Source organism: Phyllopteryx taeniolatus, chromosome 8 (assembly GCF_024500385.1).
Source record: "Phyllopteryx taeniolatus isolate TA_2022b chromosome 8, UOR_Ptae_1.2, whole genome shotgun sequence".
NCBI classification, from domain to species: Eukaryota; Metazoa; Chordata; class Actinopteri; order Syngnathiformes; family Syngnathidae; genus Phyllopteryx; species Phyllopteryx taeniolatus.
This window is the reverse complement of record NC_084509.1, coordinates 10,580,962-10,592,847: the sequence shown is the minus strand read 5'-3', so window position 1 is coordinate 10,592,847 and position 11,886 is coordinate 10,580,962. Positions and strand designations below refer to the sequence as shown.

Below are 11,886 nucleotides of genomic sequence, written 5' to 3'. Positions count from 1 at the left end.
TGATTTATGAACACATGCAGCATCCACATTACTTAACAGTTCTTAAATCATCACATCTTAAATTGAAATAAGACATAGTTTATATTTTTTAGATTACGTATGATGGAATTTCCATTTCTTTGCAGTTTTTAAATTAGCTGTAAATCAATCAGAAATACTATAAGGCGTTTCTATTTTTAAAATAGACCATACAATATGTACAGTACAGCATTTTGAAGCGTACCTATTGCATGCTGCAACTCCGCCAATCGTCACACGGTGGGGCACTGCAGCCACAAATCTGAGCCACAGCGCTTTTTTTGTTTTTGTTTTTAATATAATAAATTCACACGTTTAAACATACCGGTTGCTTAAATTGCTATATAACTTACTAATTAATTTAATTATGAAAGAAATGTATTTCCCCCAGATATTTAGATGGTAAAAATGTTTCAAAAGTCTTGAAAAACAAAACAAAACACTAAATGTGTAATGGTCGGTTTGTGGTGTTTTAGACTCCCGAGTGTGTCGATACTGGCCGCTTAACATGAGAACCGGACGAGCGGTGTCTCCCTGCTTCTCCTGTCCCCACCCCCCCTGGCCCAGAGAGACCTACCCCTGTCCCGTCCAAACCGCCCCGCTTCAGACGCGTTCTGCCGCGCACTGTGCTCAGTCCACGCAGGTTCGACTCCAAGTCGGCTTTCACGCACTTTTTTGTTTGTTTGTGTGGGTTTCCACACCATGTTGGATGAAGTCCTTGGATTTTAAAAAGGGATTGCGGGAACATGATCGACCTGCCCGTCAACTGACTGCACGTTTCTGCTTCAGGTGAATATGAAACTTTTAAATAAATGACTGCATCGCGTAGAGCTGCATTTTCATTTTGCCAGGGTTTACCTCTGAGGTGTTAAAAGACTAATCTTGTTCTCATTTGTTTGAGAAGTAAGGGTTTTGTCTGAGTTACAGTCTAGCAATTGTGCACTATTGTACTGGTACCATACTGCTTATCAGTAGACTCCATGTACCTGTTTCAAGAAGGTTACACTCTGTTGCCATATTTTCTTCATGAGCACTTTGCTTTAAGCCATTAAACTTTGCATATTGTACAAAGGCCTTGTTTTGTTGTTTGGCATACATTCAATGAACACATTTCTCAACCTTAAAGTCATATAGTGAGGTTGAAAAACTACCCCACTGACAGGAGACTCTACCCCGAAATGAATATGACTGCAAACTCAGTTTCTATTTCTTTCATTGGACCGATTAGTCAAATATAAATTTCAACGAATGTTGTTGCTGAATTCAAAACACCGCTCCGTTCTAAATGTTATTGGTTTTAGTCACCAGTTTAATCTGTTAATGAGTAAACTATAGGAATCTGGACGTGGCCGATTGAACTGCTATTCTTTGTTTGCCCTCAGGGTTGAGTTCGGCTCTCGGCGGGGCGGTGGTGTTTGCGCTACGGCCTTCTGGCTGTGACGCAGATAGGGAAGAGGACACCCGAGGACCATGGATCTCGGGAACGACATAGACCTGTCCAACAACAACATCACGCCCTTGTGGAAGCGCCGTACGGACAACCGCAGAAGCCCGCCAAACACAAGGAAGCCGCGGCCACGGAGCTACCACACCAACGGGGTCATGACGACGGACTTCCCTGCGGAAGACAAGACCTTGAGCCAGCCGGCTGAGAAATTGTTGTTGGTTACATCTCAGGGTGTGGGCAAGAACACGGCGGTGCTGAAGCACGTTTTACACAAACCTTCCAAAAAGTCCAGAGTTGTTCGGAGTATTAGCATTGGGAACATCTCCAGTGGGCGCTTCTCGTTCTCTAAATTCAAGTCCGATGGCAGCAGATCATCTTCGCTGGACAACAGAGTGAGTAATGGAGAGTACAACACAGCAAATCACAGCAATGGACGGACAGTTTGGCCTGACAAGTGTGTCCGCTCTCCTCAAGCCCTCATTTCCAGTGTGTTCAGTCTGAACTTGCCTAAGGAGAAGACCCCATCATATCATAACCTACCCTTACCTGAAATGGTTCCACACCCCCCTAATAATAATAATAACAACCTTGAACTATCCTTCTCGTCTCCATCAAGCCCGTATCCTCCCGCTAGACGGACTCCTACCCACAGCTCCACCTCGAGCATTCCCTCCCTCTCCTCCCTCACCTCCTCGGACCCCCCAACACCGCGCTCCCCTTCGCCGGCCGACAGCCGGCCGCCGCTGCTCAGACAGTCGTCGCCCTCGCCCGTCCCCTCCCAAGACGCCAGGCATGCGTCTTCTTCTTCCCCCTCCCCATCCCTTTCCCCATGTATCTCACCCGCTCCCTCGATTGTCCTCAGCACCCACAGCCCTGCTGCCCTGAAGATGGGCACCCAGCAGCTCATCCCCAAGGGCTTAGCTTCAGGTAGTCGACAGAACAAGACCACCGCTTCCGGGCCACAAGGCCAAGGATTAGCAGGGCTGCTGGGCTTAGATGCTTCTAAGCGGACTTTAAAAACACACAGCATGGTAGAGACAGGGGCTTACTTTTCCACGGGAGGGGGGCACAGCGAGGGGACAGACGGGGAAAACGAAAGCCCGGGCACACTAAGGAGGGGGCTGAGGAGTACATCCTACCGGAGGGCTGTTGTCACCGGAGTCGATCTGGAGGCCCAGGCACTTTCCCAGGCCGCCATGAAGGGATTAGATAGCGATAATAAAACTCCCCCAGCAAACCCAGGCATTGTAAAGCCCATCAGCCGGGGGGCACCGAAGGCTGACAGTCCTACAACTCCAACCGGAACAGGAAAAAGCAAGGTAAGCAATGTTGGACAAGTCCTATAAAGATAACGGTATCATCAAGATAGGCAGTCAACAACACAAATCAAGCACACTAACAGGCTCTTGTGTGTTACTCAAAGTAGACATAAAGTATCAAGGTGGAAAAAGTTCTTGTACTGACGACAGAAATCAGGACAAAGCCTTACAAGGACATCTGTTATGTGGCAGTTGGAAGGCATGATGTACCGTCACACGTACACAGGAGCTCTGTTATTAGACAATGACAGAGTTCAACAGACTGTTCAGGGACAGGTGACAGAGTTTATGTGTTTGTACAATCCCACATGTGTTGTATCTTATTTCCAGATTCCTGACAAGAAAAACATTCTGACCCCTCAACGCACCTTTGACAGTGAAGGTGACAGCAGGCCTCCAGTATTGCATTTCACTCTTAACCCAGCCCGTCTTGTCATTTTCAACCCTTCTCTCAGACGCTAATCCCTTCTTCTCGAAAAAATGTCTTTCAGAGGAGGAACTGTACCAGAACTATCAGGAAAAGGCGTTACATAACGATTCAGATGAGGATGCCGATTCCAGAGAACCTCAAGGCGATAACAGCATCGTGTTGCAGTACAGACCTATCCGGACGTCCTGGAGCCAGCTTTCTGTGGTTAGACATTCGATATTACAAACACATGTTGGCGTTAGACATTTTTGCAAACATTACATACAGCCAGTTTTAGAGGTTTGGTCACAACCAGAACTTCAATAACCTCAAATTTTATAGGTTTCTGCAGTTGTGGACGTCATGTTTGCAGCATTTGTTGCCAATCCTGCAACACCACAACAAACTCAGACTTTAATTATAGTCATGTAAATGATTAAACCAGACAAAATTCTGTTGTAAATACTAAACAAAAATCTCATCTCATCCTTTAACATTTGAATACAAAGCTTGGCGAGCAGAGTATGGTATGGTATGATTTGCTTTATTGTCAATCCTCAATATGTGTAGAACATACAAAGGGCAGAAATTTCTTTCGCAAGGCCCACTGTCACAAACAAAAAAACAATAACAATAATACAATCCTTTCTTCTTTTTTCATACATATTTTTTGTTGTTTGAAGCAGTTATAGAAATTATACAAAAAATAGGACCACAACAAAGCATTACTCAGATATAATATATATACACGAAAAAAATACTGAATTTTAATCAAAACACCTCCAACTGATATTTTAACATTACCTAGTACTTGTCTAACCCTAAAGTTGAACTTTTCAACATTCACCCACAATGAATTCTTAACAATACTTCATTGTTTTTTCCCTCCCGCCATTCTCGTCCTATTTAGCTGGTTACACTATACAGTACTTGGAATGTGCGCGCTCTCAAGAATGCCGTCATACCCAGTTCGGTGAGTGTCGCTGACTGCTCAGCCAAGAGTGCAGGCGCACTTCTTCAAGAGCAGGGAGGCAGCCAGTTAGGCAGATGTCTTTTGGGAGCACTGCACAGCCTCATGCCAGTGCGTTGGCAAGCTCCTCATATTTTGCCAGACTGAAGCTATGCATAAAATGTTGCCTTTAGAGGGACGTGCGGTCGTCCAAAGTTGCATAATGCAGTTAGGGATCAGAATGCAGGGAATGTACTCTAGGAAGGGACGAGCGAGTTTGTTTATTCCCGGGCATCCTTTTTGGATTGGTGAGACGTGATAAAACATGAAGAGATAGATTGAAAGTGACATGCATACAGTCCTCGGTCAAGAGGAGATGAAAGGACAACAATAACATCCTGTACTGAAGTGAAATTCTGTACCATACATCGTCATCTTCGTCGTCTTTTGAATACGACTAGGCGTGTCTGCCAGTCTGCAAAATAGTTTGCCTTCGGGATTTGACGTTCATTTGTAATTTCTAAGGATGAGCAGGTACATCACTGTGACTGTCCTGTATTAACAATAAGAAACTATAGAAACCGAGAAGCAAACTTTCCAGTGACTCCTTCCTGCAGCACATTTGACGATGTTTCAAATAAACTACACAGAAAGTTAAGTGTTATTTTGCTTGAACAGAGCTGAGTTGGATGTTTGACTACATTTCCTTACTTTATTAATTGTTGTTTGAGATAACCACTTGTTTTGATGCCATTGTCTAGAAACTGGAGTTCTTCCTGAATGTAGCTTAACTTCCCATAGCCAGCTTCATGTTGGACGTCTTTAGAAAGCAAACTTGTTTGAATGGACAGCCACTCTGCTGATTATATCTGGGTAGTGCAAGACTCGAATAATCAACACTCAATTCCACGCAGTCAACCATATTTTTAACGATCCATTCATCGGTTATTATGCCCATCCCTAATACCATACTCCAAAAATGTCGATTATTATGATGACAATTATGGGTTTAAGGATCTATCAAAATACCTTCAAAACATTTATAGGTAAAATAATGTTTAAGTAGGTTAGAAATGTTCCACTAATTTGCGTGCGTTCCTACAAAATCAGGGCAGAATCAGCTCCTGTGTAGGCAACAATTAGTTTATTTGAAAATGGGCTTAATTTGTACAGCATTAAACAAGAACGTTTTGCATAAGGCCAATAAGATTGTGTGGTGAAGCCGCAAGAGGTATTTGCTGGTTTGATGTTGGTTGGTTTGTTCCCAGTTGGGCTTCAGGCCAGATACCAGAGATGAAGCAGTATCACTTCCTGGTGTCTTTCCAGCATGAAGAGTAGTCTTGGAGCTTGGCCATTAAGGGTGTTTTCCTGCATGCTTAATTTGAAGTGCAAGGTGCCCGTAGGCCTTATTGGTGTAATAATGTGTAACTCAAGTCTGAGGCGTGCTTTTAATGCAGGCTTACCGTCTTCCCGACAAAGGCAGAATCAGTTAGTCTCACTTCACTGTTCACACCCAGTCCATTCCAAAAGATCGCTTTGGTTTCGATCTACATGCTTACAGCCAAATGATACTCAATGAGCACAACGGCCAGCCATTTGTCACTTTTACGTCAGCGTGTCATCCGTCGCCATGGGCGTTCTCATGCAATGAAGATCTCTTGTGCCGCTTTCCACAGCAACATTGTTGCCCCCCCCGCTCCCTTACAGCAGAGTGCAGTATTTTACGTTAAGCGCTTCTTTCATTCTGCGCACGGACAACAGATGCAATCGCAGCATACACTTGTGCTATAAATGCTGCGGGGAACCCCTGCAAAGCAAGTTGAAAATGTGACTCTTTACACCAAAATGGTTTTACTGACTGAAACGTTTTCTCCTCCAAGGTCAAGAAAAGCGGTCTGTTTGATCGAATGAGTCAGGAAGAACGCAAAAGACAAGAGGTATTGATTATATATATCTCTCTTATTTAGGTCCCTTGTGTTATGCCACTCGTCACTATCAACCTTTTCAGGTCTCTTTCATGCTGAGTTACATAGTAGTCAATTGGGTCTCTTCAAACTCTGCTAAAACAAAGGAAAAATCTAATGAAAGGCTACTGGTTCATTGGTGGTCCTATCTTTAGTACAAATGATTGCCTTGGATACACATTTATATCAGTTTCATGTTGTGAAACATTGCTGTGATTGTAGGCCAAAAGTCTTGGGACACACCTTTAGTCTTGAATTAAGATGATGTTAGATTCTTAATTTTGGTCAGCTCTCTCAGTTTGGGGAAGTCCCCCTTTATGTTTCGAGTGCACAAAGCAAAGTCCATCAAGGCATGGGTGGATGAGTTCAGTCTGGAAGAACCTGCAGGCCTCAACCCCAACAAATACCTTTGGGATGAACTTCAAAGATTCCTCCAAACACACTTAAATCTACCCATACAGCTTCATAGTTCCTTTCATTGTCACTCTTAACCCAGCACACCACAGGATAACATTCTCTCATCAGGCATTCACTGATTTTGATCATAGGGGAGTAAGAATGTATGATCTGACCTGGCCGTATTATACTCTAGGTATGTGTTTACCCGGTTTAACAGTCAGGTGTTCCAATACTTGTGTCCGGACAGTACATATGAAAAACTGTCATGCGTAATAAAGTAGAACTCCTCTCCAGGCCATCTTCGAGGTGATCTCCTCTGAGCACTCCTACCTCCACAGTCTGGAGATCCTGATCCGTATGTTCAAGAACTCACCGGAGCTAAGCGAGGCCATGACCAAGACGGAACACCACCACCTCTTCTCCAACATCACCGACGTCTGCGAGGCCAGCAAAAAGTAAGAGATACAACCACCCGCTTTACAATACAGTAAGTTGTGTTGATGCTCTGTTTTGCTAGTTGACTAAAATGAGATTATAATAACAAAAGTGGTGTTTTGAGGCTGTTCCTGTGTGCCTCATAAAACGCTTGTGGTATTTTGTTTTTGGCCAATGAGCTGGATAATTCCGCACTTAACAGCACTTCAACACTTGTGAGCGCGCACTCACTTCCATGTGAGGTGTGACTGTAAACACCGCAACGTTTACATTTTTTCTCTTCACTTGCAACCTGCCTTGTTTGCAGCATGCAGCTTGATTGTGATCTCTTCTGACGGACACAAAACAGATTCCAAGTACAAATTAAGACGAGATGGCAAATTAAGTTAAAAGTGTATTTTTATTGTTATTTTGGTTGGCAGTTGTTCTAATGAACCCTCTGACTGCATCTGTCCATCAGGATTTAGAGAGTGCAGGCATGAGACGTTGAATGGCATTTGAGGTCTCTAAGAATCCTATAAACAACAAATCTGGAAACACTGTTGAAAAAAGCCTTCTCCATGCTCGCTGAAAGTATTGTAACATTTACACTTGCAACTGATAGAAGAGTGAGCACCACGTCCATTCAGATTCCTGGCGCCAAAATGTGTTTACCCTTTGGAATGTCATTTAAATATTGCTACACTGTTACCAGCGATTCCTCACACCCTTTCCTGACAATTATACAACAAACATGGGAATGTACTGATGCTGTTTGTCCCAAATGACATTGATATAAAACATATTTGTGTGGGTGTAAGGGCTGCAGAGAGGTGGAACATTTCTGGAAGCTTTTCATGGGAAGTATAGAGGGGAGCTGGGAAAGGTTTTCATGGGAATTAAATGGAAAACATAATAACAGTTATAAAGATTGTCTTTCATCATAAACAGACATGCTTGTAAACTAACGAACATTTAACATTTAAAATGTTTTACTTTAATTAATTTGTGAATTGTACTTCAATCATAACGGTAAAGTTTGCAGTTAAAAAACAAACAAACAATGCTTTTACTCATATTTCAAACTGTCTGTATGGTCTGACAGTAGAACATTATTCAAATGACCTTTTGAAAAGTCATCCCTCTTTGGTGCCATTTTATGCCTCAAATTTTAGTTATTATTTTACAAGTGGTCACGGCGTGACAAGAATAGCTAATCAGAAACTGTAGAGACAGGAGGTACGACCGAATAGTGTGTCAATCATTTGCTCATGTGCACCGCCACACACACAGCCTTGTGGGGACACACAGTAAACATGGACGGCTGCATAGGTGGGCGTGGAAAACCACCACGTATGTCACGTCACTGTTCTTACCGGGTCGTCAGGTAAGTTGATTGATTTAACTGACTATAGATTCCCCCTAAAAATCCAACATCAAACCAGGAACATTTTATGTTTGGCAATACTCAATCATGAATAAGCCGTGCTACTAATGTAGCTGCCGTGCACGGTAACGTAGTGAGTTGGGGGCGTTTCTTTGGGCAGAGACACGAGGGGGCGGGGAGTGAAATGAGGCTACATTCAAAATCTTGCGAGCAGTTCAAAAACTGCATACCAAGACCCCAACATTCTCCGTTTCAGCTTCCTTAAAATCTGTAGTATATTATTCATTCATCTTCAGCATAATAATAAAACTGCTGCCACTGTAGTTTTACTGGCTAATATCATTTTTACTAGCTGATCTTAAATATAGAAGAGCCAAAGTATTTACCAAAGAAACCAAAATTATGCAACAACATTCGAGTTCCCTTAACAGACACAATTCAACCACAATATATAATCCAGTATACTCACATTCATTTCTCCAAATATTGATGTTAAAATGTTCTGCAAAATACCATTCATTCCAGGTGTAATCCATGTATAATTTATTGTATCTTATTTTCAGTGTGATTTTCGAGTTACTCCAAGTACTGTATCAGATTGGTGGATTTCTACCCTTTAACCCGGGTTTTCTCAACTAAGCTTGGTTTAGCCTTTGGTAGTGTTTTATTATTTGCCCATGTGGGACGTATTATCGTAAGTGTGAGAATAGGATCCCTTTAAAGACCATTTGTAGTCAGTTTGTTATGGTTGCCCTTGTTCAGATGAGTGCATGCTTGCATGCACGGTTCAAACAGCATCAACAACTGTTCCTGGTATTTGTTCAGATTCCATGACCTGACATTTGCTAGGAGAGCACCTTTATCCTAATTTTACATTCTATCAATTAGTCATACATTTATTTGAAATTTACTTTTGACCATGGCTTTTGATGTACATTATGCCATACCCCCCAACTTCCCTGTCTGCAAATTCATGCGCAAATTATTTCCCTCTGTTGAGACTTGTTGTGACCTCTTGCACATTTCACTTCAACCACAAAAATACCCTCCACACTTACACACGGTGGGCAGCTAAGCTAAACAAATGGCCCGTAGCACCCGTCAAACAAGAAAGAGACCGAGAAGTTGGAATTTGTTTTACCATGTGAAAGAAAGCTGCGTAAACGTCCATCAAGCCGGCAGGTGTCCTGTGACATTGACAGTGCGCGATGTGATAGTTTGTGGGAAGGCTTTGAGTGTTTTACGCGCAAGTGTGTTACTGATTGCATTTCACAGAGTGTTTCACAATTTAACGTGTTTCTGCAAATAGTGGAAATGCAGATGGCTGACTCATGATATGAGATGACTCATACAATAGGGGCTGGCCTTACCAGTATATTGTCTCAAGTGAAACTGGAGTTTTAAACAGAATAAAAAGGAACATTATGTAGAAAAGCAGAGTAACCGCAATAACCCAGACAGACTGTACAGGTCTAATATGTTGCGTAAACATGGATGCAGACAACATTGTGGAGCGACCATGTTAGTCTACTATAATGCTAATGGGTAGAAAATATACCATCTCCACATAACAAAAGATCTTTAACACTGTGCAGGGAACTCATCTATCTGAGAGACTGTTTACGTGCTCCGGTAGATTCTGCTGTTTTGGTTAGCAAGTAGTAGAGTTGAAACGGGCTCGGAAAGTTAAAGGGAGATTTTGCAAATTTCCTCCCAAAATCAGTTTTCATCATATATGTTAAAGGATATATGATTATATCCTTTATTATATCCTTCATCCATGATTATGATTATCACTTGAGAGTAGTATGTGATAAATATGAAGAAAAAAAAAGTCTGCCATCTCTTACCCCATCTTTTGCCACAGTGCTTGAGGAAAAACAACCAATCAGAAACAAAAGGCACTCGCAGGCACACTCATCGCGGGCACACCCCTGTGGGCTTGCAAAAAATAAAACTTCAAACCGATAACATTTAGTGTTACAATAAAAAGTCATTACGAATAAGGTGTTTTTCAGGGATAACAAGTTAACATGTTAGTGCAAAACCGTAGGGGTGTGCCAATCAATCAAGTGTCAGCCCAGGCAAACTAAATACTACATAATGTTTAATATTTGTATTCTTTACGTATTACGGTTTACCTCCCGGTTGTCACTTCCTGATGTTAACGCTTGTGGAGTTATTTTCTTTATTCATTTTGGCATCTGTGTTTGTAGGTTGTTTCCTGTGTTCAGTGAATATATACACTACAAAATTGGATATGTGTCACTTGAAATATACATGATTTAAAAAATTAATTAATTAAGAAATCGGAATTCGTCACTTGGACGTGCAACATAAATCCAGCCTTAAAAGGGATGGCCACTGTTTGAGGAAGTACGTTATTTATTGTTATCATGTTATACCGTTTGAACTGCATACCTATTCCAAATCCAAATGCGTTCCGTCTGAGTTGTGTCACGCTCAACATTCCCTCAAGACAACAACATGATGCCACAGAGTTCAGGTCAGTGAGTTTTGTCCTCGGTGGGAGCCCACATACTTGACCTGTTAGAGCCTAGAATAGATAATTAGGATAACTCACGCGGCCTTTGATCCTGTGTGGACTTGTCCTCATTAGGAAAGAGGGGATTCTAAAAAGCATTGTCTCTTATAGATAGACATACTGTGTGTGTTTGTGTGTGGACCGGCACGGGCAGTGGTGCGGGAGGCTTTTTTGTAAAAGTGCGCAGCCGGTCAAGGTCAGTGTTTGTGGTGTTCCTGTTTGTCACCTTCACATGACATGCTGAAGCCCTTTTTTTGTGGCATGCTGTTAAACGGACCATCTGCTTGTCCTCAGGAAGAGGAAAAGCTTCTGTTGTTGTGTTTAATGTCGGATCGTGTCTCTATTTTAAGAGGGGTGGAGTTCCTCTCCTGTGATCTTATAGAAGAAAGGTGTTGGGAATGTTTCCTGCCTTCCTGACTCCTGCATCTGTCGTGTCCTGCATGTTCCTCTGACGCCTTTAACTTATGCACCTCTTCCACTGCGTAGTCCTGACTCGTGTATTTTCCACTGGCAAAACCAGGGTCCCAACTAAGCTGATCCAATACCATTTGGGTAAACAAATTCTGGTCATCACTGCTGTTGCTGTGCCTTCATTTTGAATGCTGCAGTATTATACACCACGGTCTTCATTTCGCTGCAGTGCTTCGCTCAAGTCTCCTCTGTCCATCTAATCTAAATTCTATAGTCCCTCATTAGGGTCCCAAGTGTACAGGAACCTATCTCAGCTGACTTTGGGCGAGAGTCGGGGTGCACCCTGGACTAGTCAGCAGCAAATCACAGGGCACGTTGACAAACAACCATACTCACATTCACAACTAACATGCATACTTTTGGAATATGGAAGAAAGAAAGAGACTTGAGCTTAGCCAGAGAAAACCTGTAAACATGTAAACGCCACACAAGAAGCCGAGACTTCAAAACTCAGAACTGTGTTTCTGTACCACTGTGCTTCTGTGCCTCAGTCTCCTCCAGAATCAAATGTGTCTCCTAGAGACTAACAGGTAGATACAGGAAAGCCTTGTTTTCCTGTATTAT

At 42.5% G+C, this 11,886-nt stretch overlaps 1 protein-coding gene across 2 annotated transcripts in view; it reads left to right on the top strand.

Moving 5' to 3' along the window:
- Positions 1 to 602: 602 nt before the first annotated feature.
- LOC133482776 (rho guanine nucleotide exchange factor 26-like) overlaps positions 603 to 11,886 on the top strand; it is a 38,277-nt gene continuing 26,993 nt past the window's right edge. The window contains exons 1-6 of one of the 2 annotated variants that reach the window (XM_061783293.1): positions 604 to 807; positions 1,401 to 2,784; positions 3,115 to 3,166; positions 3,276 to 3,418; positions 6,023 to 6,079; positions 6,800 to 6,960. In XM_061783293.1, coding sequence (XP_061639277.1) covers positions 1,489 to 2,784; positions 3,115 to 3,166; positions 3,276 to 3,418; positions 6,023 to 6,079; positions 6,800 to 6,960 — 1,709 coding nt within the window. In that variant the 5' untranslated portion in view covers positions 604 to 807; positions 1,401 to 1,488. Of the gene's footprint in view, positions 808 to 1,400; positions 2,785 to 3,114; positions 3,167 to 3,275; positions 3,419 to 6,022; positions 6,080 to 6,799; positions 6,961 to 11,886 lie in introns of both variants that reach the window. The other variant, XM_061783294.1, reaches the window with a different exon arrangement.